Source organism: Synchiropus splendidus, chromosome 6, assembly GCF_027744825.2.
Source record: "Synchiropus splendidus isolate RoL2022-P1 chromosome 6, RoL_Sspl_1.0, whole genome shotgun sequence".
Lineage (NCBI taxonomy): Eukaryota > Metazoa > Chordata > Actinopteri > Syngnathiformes > Callionymidae > Synchiropus > Synchiropus splendidus.
The window spans coordinates 3,294,376-3,314,343 of NC_071339.1; the positions used below are offsets into that span (position 1 = coordinate 3,294,376).

At 46.4% G+C, this 19,968-nt stretch overlaps 3 protein-coding genes across 3 annotated transcripts; 1 reads left to right on the forward strand and 2 right to left on the reverse strand.

Annotated features, from left to right (window-relative positions):
- The first annotated feature begins 7,904 nt into the window (after window positions 1-7,904).
- si:dkey-202e22.2 (netrin-4) lies at window positions 7,905-12,199 on the forward strand. Its single transcript, XM_053868235.1, has 10 exons — window positions 7,905-8,220; window positions 8,413-8,858; window positions 8,925-9,227; window positions 9,367-9,493; window positions 9,995-10,183; window positions 10,259-10,475; window positions 10,547-10,677; window positions 10,738-10,806; window positions 10,862-11,032; window positions 11,571-12,199. The coding sequence occupies exons 1-10, from the start codon at window positions 8,130-8,132 to the stop codon at window positions 11,705-11,707; spliced, it is 1,881 nt and encodes a 626-aa protein (XP_053724210.1). The 5' UTR covers window positions 7,905-8,129; the 3' UTR covers window positions 11,708-12,199.
- On the reverse strand, window positions 11,864-13,993 carry chchd4a (coiled-coil-helix-coiled-coil-helix domain containing 4a). The gene is made up of 3 exons (XM_053868236.1): window positions 13,848-13,993; window positions 13,424-13,522; window positions 11,864-13,068 (listed from the first exon to the last, which is right to left on the reverse strand). The coding sequence occupies exons 1-3, from the start codon at window positions 13,867-13,869 to the stop codon at window positions 12,743-12,745; spliced, it is 447 nt and encodes a 148-aa protein (XP_053724211.1). The 5' UTR covers window positions 13,870-13,993; the 3' UTR covers window positions 11,864-12,742.
- A 1,201-nt stretch (window positions 13,994-15,194) lies between these two features.
- On the reverse strand, window positions 15,195-19,909 carry LOC128760321 (protein transport protein Sec61 subunit alpha-like 1). Its single transcript, XM_053867628.1, has 12 exons — window positions 19,772-19,909; window positions 19,071-19,138; window positions 18,926-18,991; window positions 18,591-18,669; window positions 17,493-17,624; window positions 17,249-17,358; window positions 16,957-17,110; window positions 16,707-16,867; window positions 16,430-16,627; window positions 16,145-16,336; window positions 16,001-16,077; window positions 15,195-15,924 (listed from the first exon to the last, which is right to left on the reverse strand). Exons 1-12 carry the CDS (start codon window positions 19,776-19,778, stop codon window positions 15,738-15,740), a joined length of 1,431 nt encoding a protein of 476 aa, XP_053723603.1. The 5' UTR covers window positions 19,779-19,909; the 3' UTR covers window positions 15,195-15,737.
- Between the last annotated feature and the right edge of the window lie 59 nt (window positions 19,910-19,968).

Sequence of the window (19,968 nt, forward strand, 5' to 3'; positions counted from 1 at the left end):
TACACTGTAGGAAGCCAGTTTTGTGTGTGTGTGTGTGTGTGTGTGTGCGCATCAGCATGTTTTCACATGGTTGGTTATTGTGTGGCAGGGCTGGCACCAGACCAAATTATGTACTGGTCAAGGGAGAACACCTCGAATAATAGACACCATGTGCCTGCAGTTTGTTGCAAGGTTGAATCCCAGTAGAGCAAACATCAGGCAGACTGTGATTCAGGTCAGTTTCTGAGTTAAAGTGGGTCCAAAGTTAAAACCTAATATGGTTGTAAAATCTGAATGTCAATATTCACACACTTTAAGCTGTAAGACATGTCAGCGTGTCCTGTTTTCGTCCTGAGAAGGAGTAATGCCGAATAGCTCCCATCAGATTCCACAAAAGTAATTCCACTCGACCGTCCAAATGTGCGTTCTTCGCTACTCATCACGGATCCAACGTGTCCACAAGAGTTGAAACCCCCACTGAGCCATGCAATCTCCACACTCCTGGGTCAGAGGGGCATCATAACCTTGTCAGTTTCCCATGGTAGATCACAAGCATCATGCACTGCGGCCCCTGCTTTTGCCCCCCGGCCTCTTCAGTCGAAGCGCATCAGAGCAGCTTCGGATTGGGTAGCCAAGCACAAATGAATAGTCTCATGTGTCTGAACCCTCACGTGTCACTTGTAGAAGGACATGCTGCCATGTAGTTGGGAATAAATTAAGGTCGAAAGCAGAGGGGCTGAAGTAGCTGAACAGGGGGCTTTATCAGGTTGGTGAAGGCCGTTTGAGGAGACTCTTCTTTCTCAGAGCTTCTATAGTTACTGCAAGCACTCGTCAGAAGACAGTGCAAGAGCTAAACTGAGTCGACTTGTTTTGACATCACCACAGTGACCTCACGTCCTGAGGAAGCAACTTGGATTTCCGCAGTTGTCAACCTGAAACATCAATGAACAGAGATCGCAGGATCCACTCATGCCTCCTGCAGTCTGCCAAAGAGATTTCCTTAAAAAAGGAACCCACAAAACCTCCGTGATGAGGTGCAGGTTCCCCCCAGAAAGGGGCTGCCGACCGCTGTTAGGTTAATGGAAGTGGAGCCAGGAGCCCACCACGTTGATGGGAACAGATGTGGGTGATTGGAACTGACTGTCTTCCTTGCGCTTTGATCCATCTGAGCGTAGCAGTGTACGACACAAACATCTGCGCCGACATCGCCGTCACCAGGACACCAACATCAGCCTCCCGCGTCACCACCCAGGTGTGTCACCCCTCCTGCCCGACTCTTACTTTTACAGTGCTGGATGTGAAGAATGTCGTGCCTTTGGAAATACAAACCTATGTTACACTAATGACATCAGCATGTGCTGCTCACTTCAGCGCCTTATGAGGACCAGATGTCGGCTGATTGGATCAAACACTGGCTGTTCTTTACTGATGGTCTCATTGTGGGGCTCCGCGGTCACCCATGCTTCTCTCTTACGGAAGATTAAAAGCACTATCGATTGTTGTTGTGTGGAGGAATGGAAACTTTCAGAACAAGGAGTCTTTAAAGATGAAAATACTGGAATGCAAGAGGCGAGACAAGTTTCAAAACATCCCACTGTTGTGATGGAGGATGTCCACAAAGGGAGTCGAGAGTTACGTCGCAGTATAATCCACTCGTGTGACCCCATCTGGCAAGCAACCATTCACAGCGCGTGTTCATTCTGAAATGAAAGTCAGTGAACAGTTTCCCATTTGACCATTGAGACTATAGGTCAGACCTGGATATGGCTTGTGTTTCACCTATTATTCATTGCTGATCGTCATGAAGTCTGTTTAGTTCAGTGAAGTGAAGATGAGACGCTCCAGTCTGCAGCGTCGCTCACACACACACAGACCGGAGAAACGTTATTGGAGGCACGAGCCACGTTAAAAACATGTAAAATAATAAACGTAAAATAAATGCCGTGCACATTTCTATCTGCGGCGCTTGATATTTCCAGGAGGATCACGGCAAAATGTATGAATTACAAAAAAAATAAAGAAAGAAACATGCAGAAGAGACCATCGCCAGACGCGAACCAGCAACCTTGTGACCCACAGGGATGTGGCTTAGCCGCTATACTGCCACTAAGTCATGTGACCAGCTGTTCAGCTGATCCTTGCAGCCTTATGTGTTTGTAGCATGTGGCTCTTTTCAGCAACATAGTAAAACAATGTGGCTCAGCCTCAGACCGGTTGGCCACCCCTGCTATAGCTTATATGCTCAGCTTCAGTTTGGGAAGACTTGGGCAGCTACTATAGAACCAGAGTACTAGTAACTAAATAACTGCTCAAGTGGCCTCCTCAATGAAGGTCTTTGCAGATCAGTGGTTGAGGTCTTGGATTTTGTTTTTCATCGACAGAACTCTTGTGAAGAAGCTGACGTGGTTCTTAACAAGACAAAAAGAAAACAAATTTAGCTTGTTTTGGGCGTGACTTTCCTATTTCCAGTGTCCGACTTTTCGCTAAAATCTTAAATCAAGCTGGTGTTGAAATGAGGTAAATAACTGCTAAAATATGATGCTTTACACCTCTGCTCCTGTCTCATCAAAATAAATATTGTTTTAGTGACAAACTCAAGTCATTCAAGTATTTATTGTTGCTCTTATTTGAGATACATCCACAACACACTTCATTAAACAGTAATTTACTTCAGCTGTTTTGGGCTGTTAAAAGCTATAATCTCAGTAAAGATCATTTTAAAGCCAGATATTTTCTGATTAAACTTTGTGTATTAATGTCAAAAGTTTCTGTCAAAAGTCACATTTTTAGTCATATCAGCTGCTCAATTTTCCAGCAGACAGCGCCATCTGGAAATGAGGACACTGTTTCATGAAGCCTCATCTACCCATCACTAGCTGTACACACAAAAAGCTCTCACTGCGAACCTCTCTGGACAATCTGCCAGCTTGGGCTGTGACTCCATTTTTATTGCTTCACAAAGCAACAGGGGCCTTGATTTCACAGCTGAAACATATGCGTCCAACTAATGTCCCTCTGACATCCGCGCTTTATGAGCGCTGTGCACCATGAAAGCGGAATACTTGAGTGCAGGTCGAGCGTAGAGGCCTCTTAACTCCTGAGTTTGGATTGGCCATCAGCGTCTGGGTGAATCGCAGGTGGGACCACTAGATTCTAATAAAGATGTCATTAATGGGTTTCAAACGGGCCTCGGTGCAGTGAAGTGGACCCGAGCGATTGAAAGCCCAAACCTGTGGCACGGGCCCTCGAACAGCTGCAGTTGATTTTTGCTCTGCAGAGCTTATTTCTATAAGGAGGGAGGCCTGATCCAGACACCGTGGGCCGTAAAATACTCAGCACTGCGAAGAAATACTTGGCGACGGAACAACATCTCTGAAGTCCATCACTCTCTGTCACGACGTCGATCCCCACTTTCCTGACCTCTAGACCCAGAACACTTACTACTCCTTCCTTGTGAGTGACTCCTCAACTTTCCGCCCTTGATGTTAGCATCGCTGGAACCAAGTGAAACTGTTTGAGGTGGCTCATAAAATCAGCCCACAATTGGATGTTTTATCTTGGTGGGTGTGCTTTAACAAACAGTGAAAACGAGCGAGTTCTTAGCCAAACCCATAACACATGTCTCTGTTTTGTGGTCAAAAAATAATGTGTCTGCAGGCGTTTTTTGTTTGTTTACGTGGAGAGCAAAAAGCGAGGAGTAACTTAACTGTGTTCGTGTTTGGTTGCATGTATTTACACGCAGCTTGTTTGCGTGACAACATGTTAATGTGAAGCGGCGGATGGAGAGCAACCGTGACGGGATGTTGAGGGGTTTGCTGGCGACAGAACTGAGAGCTGTGGGTGTTTCTTCTTGCACAGGAGTTTCTAAATAAATCATCAGCTCTCAGCTTAGGCGTCCTCAAGTAAGCGGCTATTTAGCATTCCGGACATTCCTGGTTGTTAGGTATAAAAGAAGGCGAAATGGCGCCTCTTATTTTCCCATCACTGACACATGTGCAAGAATTTATGACCATAACTTCCCACTAAAGCACTGGCAGTCGTATATAATTGGTCTGGCAGGTCGGCCTCTTCCTCACCCCCCACCCCCCCCCACCCCCCACCCCACCTCAGCCATGATCTTGATTGGTCATCTGGCTTCTGTCATCGTCTGGACCAACAACAAAATCCTCACTGGTGACTTTTCAACTTCAAAGCATGCAAGAAGCAAAAGCACTTCTCGCTCCACTCCTCCGCCCGAGATCAGGGTGCTGAAAGCATGTTCATTATGAATTCTACGAGGTCACTGCTGAAATGAGGTTTTCATTGGGAGTGACTGGAAAGGATGGGATTAGAGGGACAGCTCACGTGGAGATGACAAAGTCAGGGAGGTCAGATGGTCTGGGCACATGAAGAGGTGAGGCAAGATGGACCAATGTTAGTGATGGAGATGCAAAAGGAGAAGGCGTGAAGACGATAGGTGCAACCAGGTGTCACGCTCAAGATAGTTTCATTTGGAGGCTGACTTGTTATGGTCACCTCTGGAGGAGAACCATGAGCCCCGACAGACAACCTGTTATGAGTGTATCTTGCTGGGAAGAAAAAGAAGAATCGAATCATCATAGCCATTTTTTTTAAAGTAGGAGTGAGACGCAAAGATAAAATGTACATTTTATTTATACTAAATTCATACTAAATACTATGTTTATTTACACAAGATTTTACAAAACACTCACACGCACATGTTTAAGAAGTCGAAATCTTCATATATTTATCCAGAATAAGATATCATTTAAGGGGGAAAAGGACAGCGGGAACAACGCAGAATTAACGCGGCATTATATAGTTTAAGAATATTTGCTTTTGGCGCCGCTACTGGTAAAGCAACGCCATTGCAAACTGCCATGAAAGTGGGATTGCATTTGTTTATGAGGAAGGATCACTGCGATGTCATGGCAGTACGCACAGATTAGTCGACCAAAAATTGTACGACTGCCAGAGATTAGATTAGATTCAATGTTCAAAGAGGGAATTGTGTCAGGTCTATCTATGGCTTCCTTGGTTGTGGACCTCTCCTTGACTTGAGTGACTTGAGTCCTCTGCTGTCTGTCACACCAGTATTGTCTTCTCAGGGGCCTTATAATTTCACGAGGTGACTTGTTGTTTCTTGTCGCTCTAATCGGTTGAAAAAAATCATCCTTAATTCCTGACTGCTGGGTCGTGAGAACTGTGCATATCGGAATGATTCTAGACGTCTACAATAACCTTATCTAACATGAGATGTGACGTGTGGAGGCCAGAGGCCAGACATGGGAGGGGACGTGTGGAGTGTCACCGTCTCCTCAGCACATGCATGTATAAGCAGCCTGGATAAACACTGACGGTTACGGAGGTGCGGGGGGGTGCTGTTCCTGTGACCCCAGCTCACTAACCCCTATTAAGCTCTGTAAATGAGAGAAAGAGGAACAATTAGAGAGGCAGTGGTGGAGCAGGTAGGGGATCCCCATGACCTCTTCAGTCTGGTATTTGACCTCCTGCAGCAGGGGGTCAAGATGAAGCTCTATTCTGAACACGGGCCGCATGTATGCCGGGAACAGTACGGCACAGACGGGCGCGCAGAATGCCACACGTGTCTCAGAGCCACAGGCTCCCTCTGGAAGGAGTAATTATGATATAATTACACTTCATTACAATCTAGTCGATTCCGACGTGTTTCATGTCTTGAAGCTGAACTGAGCAGACGTGACTGGCAGCTCTTTAAAATGTTTAATGCCTTGGCCACAAACCTCGTCGCTTCTAACTCTGTCTGTCAGAACTTCATGTGAGGTTCAAACTTGGAGAATTGAAAGCAGCTTCCAGCGCACGGCTGCGAACTTCAGATAACATCTGCTCATTAGTTCAAGATTCACTTGGTGTTGTGCGATGTGGCGCCTTCGTCCAGAGCTGCGTCCACTGAGGTGAACTTGGAGAACCAAGGTCCTTGAGAGCCTGCGAACCTTGCTATCTGAACACTGACCGTACTGTTCCCACTGAGACCAGCATCCTACAGTTCCTCCAGTTGTGAGCAGCCAGTGTGCGACGTCTTATGTTCAGGAGTGAACAGGCAGCGCCTTTAATTAAAATGTTGTGTGCACAATATGACCAAGCCTTGAGGGTAGTTCTTGGTGGAGGAGGAACATTTGTCTCTCCTCTGAACCATCAGTAAAGTGTGAGGGTTGCCACAGCTAGTCAGGCTCCTCCACTTGAACCTCACCAATCCTCTTGGTTCTCTACCTTCTTTCCGTCTTCCTGTTATCTCCACCTCCAACATGCGCAGCCCAAACACTGACCACGGTTATATGAAAAACAAATGATCACCTGTCTCTCCTGTCTGGCCTCCATAACGTCTCCAAACTTATCGACAAGAGCAACACATGAAGCACATGTTCTGCCTTCCGTGGCAGATCCGTAGGTTGGGTTAAGACAGTTCTTCTCAAATAGTGGGGCGGGCCCTGCTGGGGGGGCGTGGAGCGATGCCAGTGGTGGCGTATGTGACCTCGGAACGTACTGTTTTGCCTTTAAGTGTAGTTGCACTTCCATTCATGTTTTTTTTTTTTTTTTAATCTCAGTCAAATCCATGCACTTTAAGTCTTTTCTGTTACAGAGAAAGACAATGTTAATAAAGTTGTTGAAGTTGATCTGTGTTACTTTCTTTTTCCTTGTCTTTAATGTTAACAAGGATACAATGTTATGCAGAGGTGGACTTGGGGGCCCGAAACATCTTCTTCCTCCTGAGGGGGGCGCAACAGAAAATAATTGAGAAGCCCCAGGGTAAGGTTAATGGCGCTCCTTTTGTTCTGCATTTAGAGCATGTGATGCGGAAGGCTGCCTTTGGTGTCAGTATAGGACGCAGAAGACCGCTTTCACAACTTCAATACATGACGTCATGGGAGTGAAGGGAGTGAGTGTGGGTTGACATGAGCACATCTTCGTCACTCCCCGGGAAAAGTGGAGCGTCTTCAGCTCTGAGACTCGACTTCCAGTCTTTGCTTCAGAGCTACTGTCTCCACACCAAACATCCCAGCAGGTCTCACTATTGTCTGGTAGAGCTTCCCTTTCACTCTAGCTCTAGTTGTCTCCACCCTGCCTGCACTCTCCTCTGCGACAAATCAAACTTAAGAGAAACTGTTGGGCTGCTACTCATCTGATCATCATTGCATGTTTTTTTTTTGGAATACAACTTTGTGTTTTCACATCTATCGACTGATGAAGATGAGGGAAAACGACATCTTGTTTCCTTCTGTGCACCTTTTACACCCAAAGTTAGTATTAACAAGTTTCAACTTTGGTCCATTTCCATCAGGGATCTGGCCTTTTGATTTGAAAGGATTTTCCGATTGACTGAGTTGTAATATGGGAGTTGTAATATGGTGGCTATATTGGAGCAGAGATGTTTGTGCTCCACTTTTCAAAGATGTTTATTTGCATGTATATGAGAGAGCTCAAGCATGTGGCAGTCAGGGTTTTACTGCGACAGACAGATAGAAAGGGAGTTTTATTAACTTGTGTGAACCCAATCGTAAAATTTGTCTGGTGCCACAATGTACCATCAAGCTCAGGTTTCTTCCCACTGGACTTGAAAGAGCGCTGTAAGCAGGAATTTCATCAGTTTGAAAAACAGGAGCTCAGATAAAGCAGTAGGCTCTTTATAGAAGGCTTCGGTGAGTGAGGGACCTGTTGCCTCGGCGTCTGGTCTGTGTCACCTGCAGTCGGAGCTGTAGCCTGTCCCGCTCAATGAAAGTGGACGGGGGAAAATAAATCAGTCCAGAGTGGTTTTGGAGTGACTGCTCTTCAGCTCCCTTGCTGTCGCAGTAGAGCCTCCATGCAGCGTATGTGAGGGAGAGAGGAGAGTGGGTGGGTGAGGGGCGTGAGGGGCCATGAATAAATACCACACTCACCATCTTCTCTGCCGCACAAACTGAGCGCTAAAACCTCGCTGCAACAAGAGGCTGAAGAGAAGCCAATTCAACTTACTGGGACTCCATCATCAAGGATGCTTGAAAACCACTAGCTTCCTCCTTCTGCGATATTTGGGGTGATGAACTCTGGACTATTGTTGGATTACGCAATGTGCCGTGCACCACAGAAGGCTGCACGTTCCGTCCGTAGGAGGACGTAGCGATGGATTCGTGTAGATGAAAGAGTCCAACATGCATCGGGAAAGTGGCTCACAAATGCTGGTGGTGCTCAGCTCTGTGTTTCTGTTCCTGACACATGGTCGAGCCGGTGAGAACGGCACATCATTTACTCCTTCTCAGTCATAGAATACAATACATGGCAAGTCAAAGGTCAATGTATTGATTTAGTTTTCGGGGATTTTGCATGGGTGCAATAGCATATTTAATATTGATGACAACAAACCTGATAAACAGCTCTCAATATATCACAACTTCACAACTAATCCTCCTGTAATTTCAGCTTCCAGATGCGCAAACAACGCATGTAGTCCGTCACTTCAGAACCTGGCCAGAGGCAGGACTCTCACAACGCTTCCAGGGAGCTGCAGAAACAGCTCCCACCTCTGCCCTGAGGAGCCTCACCCACCCGCTCTCATGACCGACGATCATTTTCTGCAGAGTTGGTGGGAATCAGGTGCAGGAGCCACAACAAATGGAAATCAGGTTGAGATCCGTTTGGACCTGGAAACACAGTTTTGCTTGTCTCATGTGGTTTTGGTGTTCAGATCCCCCCGTCCAGCCGTCATGACTGTTGAACGGTCCAGGGACTTTGGGAAGTCCTGGGAGTTTCTAAAGCTTTTTGCACACAACTGCACTGTGGCGTTTGGTTTGCCCGATGACATGAATCATCCAGGGTCTCCCTGTACGTCCCGTTACTCCAGTGCGACCCCCTGCAGCGGTGGTGAGGTAAGGACCTGGCTTTATCGGAGTGGATCCTGGCCAGCGTCTCATCTGTCATATGGCTGCTTCTAGGTGATCGTACGCACACTTGACCCCGGCAGCCTCAGTAAAGTGGACCCCTATAGTTCAGAAGGCATCTCTCGCCTGGTCCTCACTAACCTTCGTATCCGACTGCTGAAGCCTCAGACATGTCCTGACGTCCCGCAGACACCCACGGTCTCAGCTCCATCCTCCGCAGCGGCTACCCAAAACTCCAGCGCCGCACCGTTCGCCATTTACACTTTACTGGCCCAGGGGACCTGCCTGTGTCACGGACATGCCGAGGAGTGCGTTCCACATGACAGCGCCGGAGACTCCAGGCACGATCGTAACCGGGTGAGCAGCAAAATAAAACCACTTGTTAAACATCTGTCTCTCCCTCGTGGAAACATCATGAGCCCAGGACTTTAAAGCCATTTATTCCCACTTCAGAATTCTTGCCAGGGGATGAAACAAGGAAGTGTTTGTGTTTCAGGTGTGGGGCAAGTGTCTGTGCACTCACCACACAGCTGGGGACCACTGTGAGAGGTGCGCTGCCCTTTTCAACGACCGCCCTTGGAGACCTGCCAATGGCACCAGTGGGGAAACAAACGCATGTCAGAGTGAGTCAAGTAAACTGTCGGCAAACCACTTCACGACCACAGTGTTTTTCAACTGCTGTGAGAGACAGTCAGGTGCGCCGTGGGAAATGATCCGGAGATGGAGGTGGGCGATATGATGACATTAAGTCAATGAAGAATTAGAACATGTTGGCAATCTACCAACGTGAGGCGATCACATGGATTCGCTCACATTCTTTCTATACTCTATAGATCTACCTAACGTGTGGATTTGTCCATCACTCGCAGCAGTGCTCCTCTTCCCTCACAGCGAACAGGCCGGTCAAATGCCTAACTGGCTGTTTTCAAAGCTCATGCGACTCTAACTAGTGGCCTCTGAAGATCAGTTTCACTGTTTCATGAAACCTCATCTATCCATCACACAAGTCTGTTGACCAAAACTACTTCCTCCTTGAGGTTTTTTAGTTTGTGTGATGTACATGCAAAATGCTCCAGTCCCATTGCGTCAGCCCTCTGTGACATGACTCACCTGTGTGACACCAGAGTGCGAGTGCAATGGTCATGCGGACCGATGTCACTTCTCCCAGCGGGTGTGGTTGTCGACGGGTGGCACCAGTGGTGGAGTCTGTGATGGCTGTCGGCACAACACTGTTGGGAGAAGGTGCCAGCGCTGCCGCCCCGGGTACCATCGACAACCGTCTCAGCCCATCCACTCACCCAACACCTGCAAACGTAGGTTGAGCAGCGTTTTTGATACCAGAAGAAGAAGAAGAAAACACTATACAAATGAGGGCGTGTGTTTGTCAGGCTGCTGGTGCGATCCAAACGGCTCGCTCCCTCCAGAACCGCATCAAGACGGACCATGGTGCCACCCTCGGAGCGGCCAGTGCAGCTGTAAACCTGGTGTTGGGGGGTTCAGCTGCACTCGTTGCCTGCCCGGACACTGGGGTTTTGGAGTGGACGGATGTAAACGCTGTACATGCCCAGATGTCTGTGACGCAGCCACTGGTCAGTGTCAAGACAGGTAAGACAAAGGCTGAACTAGTTCGCCTGTTGAAGGATCTTAACTGAACTGCCCACAACTCCCTCTTCCAGCTACTTGAACAATCAGATATTTAACGTACCGTTTGGTGGGAAAATCCCAGACATAGAAGCTCAGACATTTATCATGGAAGAAGACGCCCAGTGGTCAAAAGAGCTCGCTGTCTCTGCTTTGCATTACACTGGTGAGTCTGTTCCAGGGACTTGACTGAAACAAATACTAAGGTTCACGTCCCTCTGCTCAGGAAAGTGCAGCTGTAAAGAGAAAAAGCTGCGCAGCGTGTCAGACCTCTGCAAGAGCAAGCACGGCTATGGTGAGACCAGAGATTAGAGAGCCAGTTCTCTGGATGACTGTGGCTTTGTGTCCAGTGATCAAGGCAAGTGTGCTGTCGGCTCATGACAAGGGCAGTTACGCGGAGGTGAAGGTCAAAGTGCGGAAAGTCCTGCGTGCAGGCCTGGGGACGCTGTACCTGGGGACAGTCAGTGTCTACCCGCTGTCCTGGACCAGCCGCGGGTGCACCTGCCCGATTCTTAACCCAGGTAGGCTCGCAGCCGTCACCAGCCGATACAATGGCTTTGGCATTTCTACTCCAAAAACCATGATGTCTACTTGAACGTTGACCTTGGATGGTATTCCAGTGTCAACAGGAGGAAGGTAACCGATCAGCATGTCTATTGCTGTACTGCTGCAGACTAACTACAGCAATCCTTCTGGTGATGCCAAATGTTACATCTGTATTGAGATTAAACAGCACAAACAGCAAGACATGACATTGAACAAGAATTCAACGATAAGAAGTGGTTTATTTTTCACTGCTACTTCTGCGTCTATAGTTATTTAACATGGTGGCGGCAAGATCTGCGGAAAATACGCAGAAACTTGACCCGAATACAAGCGGATGTGCGCAGTTCATTTAAGCCCTTTTGCGCCACCTGCTGGGCAAAACAAAGGTCCATCACACTCAATATTTAACTGTTTTCCCTGAAGCGTTTTTAGTGATTCTTCTCAGCGGTGTTTACAGATCTGACGTTCATTTCATATATGCCTTTTAAGAACAATGTCTTGTTTCACCGAAAGGGATGGATTACCTGCTCGCAGGACCACAGGAGGAGGGGAGCGGGCGGTTGCTGGTCACCATGCAGAGTGTGGTCGTCCCCTGGACGCCCAGGCTGGGCTTACTGCTCACTGAGGTCCTCAGAGATGGATGTCTGTGACCAGCGCGCCAAACACAACAGGTCCTTCCAGTGCTTCGATCCTTAAAAATGACCATCACTTCTGGTCACAAGAGAAACACTTGTGGCTGATCCAGACTGGAGAAGCGGAACTCCATGTATACACTTACATTAAGGTTGTCATTTATAAGTGATGTGTTTCTCTTCAAATAATTTATTTTTGTCTGAAAGTCATGGTTGCCTGCATTGCTTTTATGCACACATCAATACTGTCATCTGTGCAGTTCTCAAATGGTCATCCATAGGTTGAGTCAGAACTGTCACATACAAACAGCTGAAGGCTAAACAGGGACACGGGAGCAATGTGACTTCCAAATCTGAAACTTAGTCGGGAGTATGGCTGTAACAAAAGATAAAACTTGGTCGCTGTGGATCACAAATTTGCTCTCAGTGAGATAAAACACGGCAATTGATCGTCAGTCATTTTATTTGGTACATGATTGAAAATAACCGCTTCATTTAAGGCCTTGAGGAAATCAGGACTAGACAGTGATCAGACACGGACATGTCACCAGCACACAGACAACCTCAAACTGGGGTGCGCACGTGACCAAACAGGGGATGAAGTTTCATCAAGAAACAGATAAATGTAATAAATGAAGTGTTCTACCATCGAGTCATTCTGTCTTTTTATCTGTCATCTGTGAACCACGAGTAAATTTGACGATAGAACTGTGGTTTTGTTGGTAAACAGGACTTGGAATTATGCCAGTGGTTGGTAGCAAAAAGGAAGTGAAAAAACGACACATATAACCTTTTCAATCGAAACCAAACGCAATTCCTCAAACACTAGGTGACAGCAGTTACTCGTGGAGCTAATGTTGCGCCAACCTTTAATAACTGAATATTAAAGCCTCCATCTCTCCGTCCTGACGTCGACAAGAATCCAGCTGTCAAATGTCACAGTGGTATCATTTCAACCCTCTGAACTCAGATGTCGGTGCCAGAAAGTCCCGCTCAGTCTTTGAAATTGGGCAGTTCCTTACAGTGAACTAAAGCCTGGAGACGAGTTTGGGATTAGCTGGCACTCTGGGCGTCTGTAGATGGCACTGCTGTTTGGGAAGAGTCAGTATCAGAGGGTGTTGCCGAGGCTTCAGTCGGTGACCCAGACTCCGCTTCGGCAGGGGTCTCTTTGTCCTCCTCCTGAGGGTAAAGCTCAGGATACCGCTGCATGCACTCCTGCATGTTTCGAAAGTTGTCAATACAGTCGGAGCCTTTTACCTCCTCTTTACTGTAGTGGAAGCAGGAAAAGGCCTCCTTGAACTGAGTGCCACATGGACCACTGGCCATTCCGCCCAGACACGGACAGTTCCAGTTGATGTCTCCGTTTGGGAGAATCAAACCTTTGGGCAAGAAATGAAGAAATCAACAGGGTCGAGCCAAATTTCCCCCAAAGAGGGAAGAGTGCAACACTCTGACGTCTCTGTTCTCTCCAAGAGATGTTGACAATACAGAGTTTGATCCCTCTAGAGTCTAACTAAAGTCTACAGATGAGTTCCATCCATCCAGTTACATTACAACTTGGTTCTCAGAACAATTAAATCTACTACTACTTACTTTAAACTGAACACACACACACACACACACACACACACACACAGTTAAGTTATGATCTTTGTACAAAATTGCTCACGAGGGTTTCCAGTCACCGTGTGTCTGTCCAAATTGTAGTAGAAGCGCGCTAAAATAAGCAAATACCTTGTTCGTCGTAAGGATCATTGGGATCATCTGCTATCAGCTCGGCGTTGCTGGGAGCTTCATGATCTTCCTTGGTGACAAAGATGATGCGGTCTTTGCCTGTTAACGTCAGAAAAAAAGGTCAATCCAAACATAGATTAGGCGGCATTCAAGCATGAGCAGTTTGGGCAACATTGTCTTTATAAAGTACGGGTCCCACCCCTAGCTAGCTGCATGCACGTCCGCCCTGGTAGTCACCTACAGTTTCCAGTGAAAACAGGTAGATGCAAAAGTGTGGTGAGCGAAGTGAAGTTGGCCCTCAGCCAGTTAGATAACCTGTGTGTGTGTGTGTGTGTGTGTGTGTGGAGTTAGCTTAGCATGCTTGCTAACCCGATGACATTGCCAAGACCAGGAGACAAAATGAATGAAAACACATCAAACGTACCTTCTTGTCTGCAGTAGGACATGGCTGGCGGTGTCGACTCGTCCACTGATATAAAAACGAGTGGGTATAGACAATTCTAGCGACAATTATAGGGATTTCATTTGACAGGCAACTTGCTGTGCGCCGCTGACCTGAACACACGTGGGCGCGGGGTGATGACGTCAGCGTGTCGTAAGCCCCTAACGGGAATGTGCTGTGTAACGTGCTACATAATACTTATGCGCTGCGGTGGTTAGTTCTGTCGTTCGGCATTTCCCGTCGGCACAATAGGATCGCGCGTCTTCTTTCTGTCATGCGACTGTTTAAGTCAGAGTCGTTGAGTTATCGCAGCATCGTTGTCTCCTGAACAAATTCACCAGTATTCTGGATTAAACCACTAGCAAAGAAGTTTACATGGTTTTCCTTTTCTTCAAGGAACCAACTCATTTCACTGAAGGAGTGAAATAATGAATGAAACAGAAACACGTTTCTAAGTAGTGCGCGGATGAGCGTCGGGTTTGTTTTTTTTTCTTTCTTTTTTCACCAATTATTTTGCACTTCATGTTACATTTTATATTTCTATTTTTGTTGTTTGCGGCGCATGTTAAGTGACGAGCAAAAAATGAATAAGTTTTTCTGATTCTCATTCTGACAATAGCGCCCTCTGGTGGTAACACCAGAAGGCTCAGCATAATGCGTCTCGTCAATTGAATGGTGTCCTTTTAAAAGGCGTTCGGTACTTGTTTTCCACAGAAGGTAAATGTTTAGCATCAACGTCATCGTGTTTTAGGAACGGAGTTATTTAGAATTATTTAGGGGCATTACACGTGTTGCCTGTCATGTCTGGGCACATTGCTAAAAGTACAGCTTCAAACACCAGCTCAAATCTGTCTTCCTTTCTTCCTAAGACATGCTTCATCTATGGTGGGGGAACAGTTGAATGAATTGGAAAGCATCCTGTGTCCAGATCTGACAGAGATTAAGCCCCAAATTAAGTTGTACTTTGAAAGACAGATAGAAATCTATTCATTTTGAAGGTGTTGTTTCTGGTATTTATACCTGTATCCAGACTTCACAACTGCACCCCAGTGCTTTTGCTTGTATCACCTTCCCTCACCAAATAGAAAACGGGCTACATCAATTGATCAGCCATTGTCGACTATCATCCGTGTTATTTTGTTGAATTCAGTACATCCAGCCAAAGTTAACAGCCTTTAAAGAGACTATTCTATTATTAAGGCATGTATTGTTCGAGGTGAGAGCCAAGAAGTCATGTCATTTAGGTGGTGGTTGGTGGTTATAACGTTGACCTCTGAGGGTAGCCCAAAACAAAAACTTGATTTCCAAGATATTTGAAAAAAACAAAAACAAGTTTTAATAACACAACTATGCATGTTTTACACAAGAGTAAAAACATAATTAAACCCCAGTTCTTCTGTATCAAACCCACCCTCATCCCCGGCCACCTGTGTGGAGCAGTCCGGGAATAAAAGATCATGATGAAACAGACCAAGCATTTCTTCAGGGCTCAGAAGAGGAACGAGCCCTGAGAATGAGACCAGAGTGACTTGAAGTCTCGGAGAGGATTTAGGAGATTGAGGTCATTTTTCTGTTGAATTGTTCCGCTGCAGCGGTTCATCTCCTCGTTGGCTGTCTGAACAATGAACACGTTTGCTGGTCACGTAAACAGCACATCACACAACGGCTGTCAAATCCAATTCAGGGAATCGCTGACTCGACATGATGAAATGAACGGGGATGTGGGGACCAACCCCCCTGCTGTTATAACAGGAGGTTTTCTCTGGACTGATGAATTGGGGAGTAAATTCGTACACAGGACAAATTTGCAGAATTTGTGGTGAACATGTGTGGAGGCTTCGAGTCTTGTGTTGTCTTGGCTTGGCATTTCCTTTAGAAGAGCAGTCCGGACACGCTGCCCACTTCACTCTGCTCTTTGACAAAGATCTCAAAGTACTGGTAGATGATGGTGACAGCCAGCAGGATTCCTGTGCCAGAACCAATGGCTCCCAGGAAGTCAGCCATGACGGACAGGCCTCCTATACAGAGTCCTCCAAAGGCAGCAGCTGTGGGGATGTACCTGCACACAGGTGACCATTCATGTTAAGGCCACATGCACTCAGGAGACATGAAAGCTTGTCAGCATCCTCGTATACCTGTTCAGTTCATGCACCATGGAGGTCTCTCTGTGTCCCCTCATCACCATCTGCTGCTCCTTCAGCTGCTTTGCCACCTGAGAGACACATATGATGGTTCATATCAGGACAAAAGAACATAGAAAAAACAAAATTAGGACTCACATCTTTGGCAGATGATCCCGAGACTTCGATCCAGGTCTTGGAGAAGAAGGCGCAGGAGCCCAGCATGAAGACGATGTAGATGACAGCATGGACCGGATCATCCAGAACAGAACCAAAAGACTCCGGAGGAGACAGGTAGTAGCACAGACCACCCACAGGGTAGGCTCGAGCCGGTCCACCAGTCGACGTGTCCTGAACACAAAAACAGTCAGATGGTTCCGTTGGCACAGAGAACAAGATCCAGACATACTGTTGTTTACCGTCAGAGAACAGTTTGATACTTACAGACCAAGTTCCCAGCAGGTTGACCAGGAAGTTGCCACTGAACCGTGTGGACAACATTTGGGAAATGACGTAAAGGTTGGAAACCAGCGCAGACTGCAGGATGATGGGGATGTTGGAGGTGTAGAACAGTTTGATCGGGTACGTGTTGTACTGTCCACGGTAGCGGGCAGACTTGATGGGCAGATCCACCCTGAAGCCCTGAGGAGGCCAGAAATTCAACAATGAATCAAGAGAGAAATCACTGGTTCCTCAAGTCTGACTAAAAGAGTGCGCTCACCTGGAAGTATATAACTACTGCAAACACAAAGACGGTAGCGATGAGGTTCATGAGGTTGGGCAGGTTTTGCCTGTAGAAGGCCTCTCTCAGGGCTCGGACCTTGTCTGTGCGAGTGGCCAACAGATGGAAGAGAGCGATGATGGCGCCCTCAAACTCAGTTCCTGAGGAAGCCAAAGTCTCACCGTTAAACACTGACAAAAACACCAGCCCCGGACAGAAACAGATACACAACCAGACAAAGAGCACGCACCTCTGCCTGTGTTGACGGTGGTGGGGCTGAAGGCCTTCCACACAATGGTCTCACAGATGTTGGTGGCAATGAAGAGCGAGATACCAGAGCCCAGACCGTAGCCCTTCTGGAGCAGCTCGTCCAGCAGCAGCACAATCAGACCGGCAACAAAGAGCTGCAGACCAAAATGAACCATCAAAAATGACTGAAAACCTGCAGCCATTTCAGGAAGAAACTCCACATCCTAGACCTATTCAGGATCTCAGAATAGTAAATATTCATGGTGTTTTAGTGAGAGATGAATCATATTGACCTGGATGATGATGAGAAGACAGATTCCAGCCCCCATCTCTGAGGGGTCTCCATACATGCCGGTCATCACATACACAATGGCCTGTCCGATGGTGATGATCATTCCAAACACTGCAAAAAGACCAGCGTAAATATATGTGCTACTATACATTTACTATCACATATGAATTACAGTGTGAGGAAGATAGAGGGAAAACTAAGACAAATGTGCTGCATTAACTAAATAGAATCAGTAAAAGACTTACATTTCTGAGCTCCGTTAAACAGAGCTCTGTCTTTGGGTGTGTCTCCAACCTCAATGATCTTGGCTCCAGCCAGCAGCTGCATGATGAGGCCGGAGGTGACGATGGGGGAGATACCCAGCTCCATCAGAGTACCTGACCACCAAAAAACACAATAATGAGGCACCGTTGGAGCTCAACAATACCCTCCTCCATCAGAGTACCTGACCACCAAGAAGGACAACAGTGAGCCACCACTGGAGCTCAGGAATTTCACGACTGATAAAGAGACCTCATTGTAAGAGACTGAAAAGCTGATACAACTAATTCACAGCAGCAAAAACACTTTGGCTGGTTGACAAATAACTGCAGAACTAGTTTCAAACTGACATCACATTATTACACAAGCATTTTGCACAGAGCAGCTATCACTCTGGGACATTCCACAACAGCCCAGAAACCACGGTGACAAAAATAATACATCTGACCTACTTTAAATGACGAAATTCAGAGGAGGTACATTGCAGTGTAAACACAGAAATACTTTGATATTGTTATCAGGTGTGACTGCACTATAAGGCTGTAAACTAGAAAACCATGCTCTTTCTCTACCTCAGGGATGCTTTAGCGAGCACGTGATGAAACATATTCACAGGCACCTTTTGTGTTAAATATATATATATATATATATATATATATATATATATATACTTGGAGGCTCTGCTGTGTATGCCGTGCTAAAGGTGCTTCCCATCCCAACAGCAGATGACACAACTGTCAGAGCTGTGACTTCATCAGTTTGATGTGACGAGGCTCAATATTTTGCCAGCATGAAGCTTGTTTGCAAGTAAAAATCTATATAATAGCAGTGCCGTTGTATAAGCAGCATGGTCCAGACTGTCAGAAAAAAAGGAGCTTATCGTCCAGAATTTACAGTGGTAATTTAACTCCTTACTATTATATTTCCCTTTGTTATTTTTCCCCCTTTTCAAGAGAAGATTAATGGAATAACCTTACTCTGAGCCTCTCTGTGAATTTCAAAATAGTGACTTGAGCAACTGTAGTCTGACGTATTCTTATAAAAGAAGAGTAAAATAGAGATCTAGAAAAACATGTACACACCTCGGTTTGAAGCCAAGATAACTCTCATCCAGTAGAAGGGATCTGCGGAATCTGATGACATGATGCCAAACAGTGGAATCTGGATAAAAGGGGAAAAGGTCAAGTCAGAACAGTAATGTACTTTAACAGATGCAAAGCTGCCAGTAAAATATTACAACTTTTCATTGCTACATTTTGATCTTCCAGTACACAATCAGCTTGAGTAAAAATGAGAGAAAACTACAGCGGTGAGGGGAGGTCAACCTGAGTAACTACACAAACCTGAATAGCTATTTTAAGAGACATTAAAATTAGTCTTTCCTTCAACAAAGATATGAAGTGATGGAGTGACTTACCTGGCAACAAACCAGGAAAATGAAGAGTGTAATGGCAGTCCATAGCACCTTTTCTCTAAACTGAATCTGCAACATTGGGAGAAGAATGTTTTAATCCCATTCCAAAAAGGAATACCCACAAGGACCTGCAGTTGGTGAGCCGTACCTTTCTTTCAGGCTTTTGAATCTCTGGTAGCACCGCACAGAACGGTTTGATGACTTCCAAAAATTTTACTGCGGAAAAAAAAGCGACGAGTTAACGAGTGCTTCGGTGAGTAGACTAGTGATCTGGTATGCAACGTCATCACTACTGATCGGCTCAGCAAATGACAACACTGACAACATAACGACAGACAACACCAGGCATGCGTCTCGTAAGAGTTCATATTTGACACAGCTAGAATTCGCATCTCTCGTTTTCATGAGTGGCGACTCAGGGCAGTCATCACCGGTTCGGTCAACACGACTTTAACGCAGTCGTCAATGAAATCTAATTCAAAACCCGACGCAAGCAGTTTAACGTGGTTGTTTTCATGAAGTTCAATTATACAGAAATAGGCTGCTGAAGAACATGCTAACGGTAGCATTAGGCTAACATCAAATCACAACCTTTTATCAAATGTTTGCGATATGAACAGATTCAAATGTAGTTGGAAAGGATTCCACAATTTTTTACATTTTTGAAAAATGCACCAGAGTCCACATAAGCGTCCGATAACCAGCCAGTTAGAAGAGCTCTACTTGGCAGAGCAGAGAGGTTTGGTTAGCCGACTAGCTTCCTCCTGACCACTTCAGGTGATGTCCAAGCAATAAAGGCGTCGCACGCGAGACAAAGTAGCAACAAATGAAGCTCAAAAAGTCACTTACTTCCCATGGTGCCTTTATATCGACGCCTGTCGCGTTACTGGGAGCAGTCCGAGTGATCAGTGGAGTCAGAGCAGCTCCATTCAACAGCCACAGAGAAGGTAAAGACACGTCACCAGAGCAGCCGCTACAACACGTCACTACTCTGAGACAGTCGCGCGCACGCATACTACGGCGCGCTCCGATACCGCAGTTTCGCG

What these genes read in the sequence shown, in the direction of transcription:
- si:dkey-202e22.2 (XM_053868235.1), top strand. Translation starts at nt 8,130, where the DNA reads ATGAAAGAGTCCAACATGCATCGGGAAAGTGGCTCACAAATGCTGGTG. An exon ending in CCCCCTGCAGCGGTGGTGAG is followed by an intron (nt 8,859 to 8,924) that starts GTAAGGACCTGG and finishes GGCTGCTTCTAG; the next exon opens with GTGATCGTACGCACACTTGA. An exon ending in ACTGGTCAGTGTCAAGACAG is followed by an intron (nt 10,476 to 10,546) that starts GTAAGACAAAGG and finishes TCCCTCTTCCAG; the next exon opens with CTACTTGAACAATCAGATAT.
- chchd4a (XM_053868236.1), bottom strand. Translation starts at nt 13,869, where the DNA reads ATGTCCTACTGCAGACAAGAAG. An exon ending in GTCCTACTGCAGACAAGAAG is followed by an intron (nt 13,523 to 13,847) that starts GTACGTTTGATG and finishes TGACGTTAACAG; the next exon opens with GCAAAGACCGCATCATCTTT. An exon ending in TGATCCTTACGACGAACAAG is followed by an intron (nt 13,069 to 13,423) that starts GTATTTGCTTAT and finishes TCTTGCCCAAAG; the next exon opens with GTTTGATTCTCCCAAACGGA.
- LOC128760321 (XM_053867628.1), bottom strand. An exon ending in TTCAAAAGCCTGAAAGAAAG is followed by an intron (nt 18,992 to 19,070) that starts GTACGGCTCACC and finishes CCAATGTTGCAG; the next exon opens with ATTCAGTTTAGAGAAAAGGT. An exon ending in GTCTTCTCATCATCATCCAG is followed by an intron (nt 17,111 to 17,248) that starts GTCAATATGATT and finishes TTTGGTCTGCAG; the next exon opens with CTCTTTGTTGCCGGTCTGAT.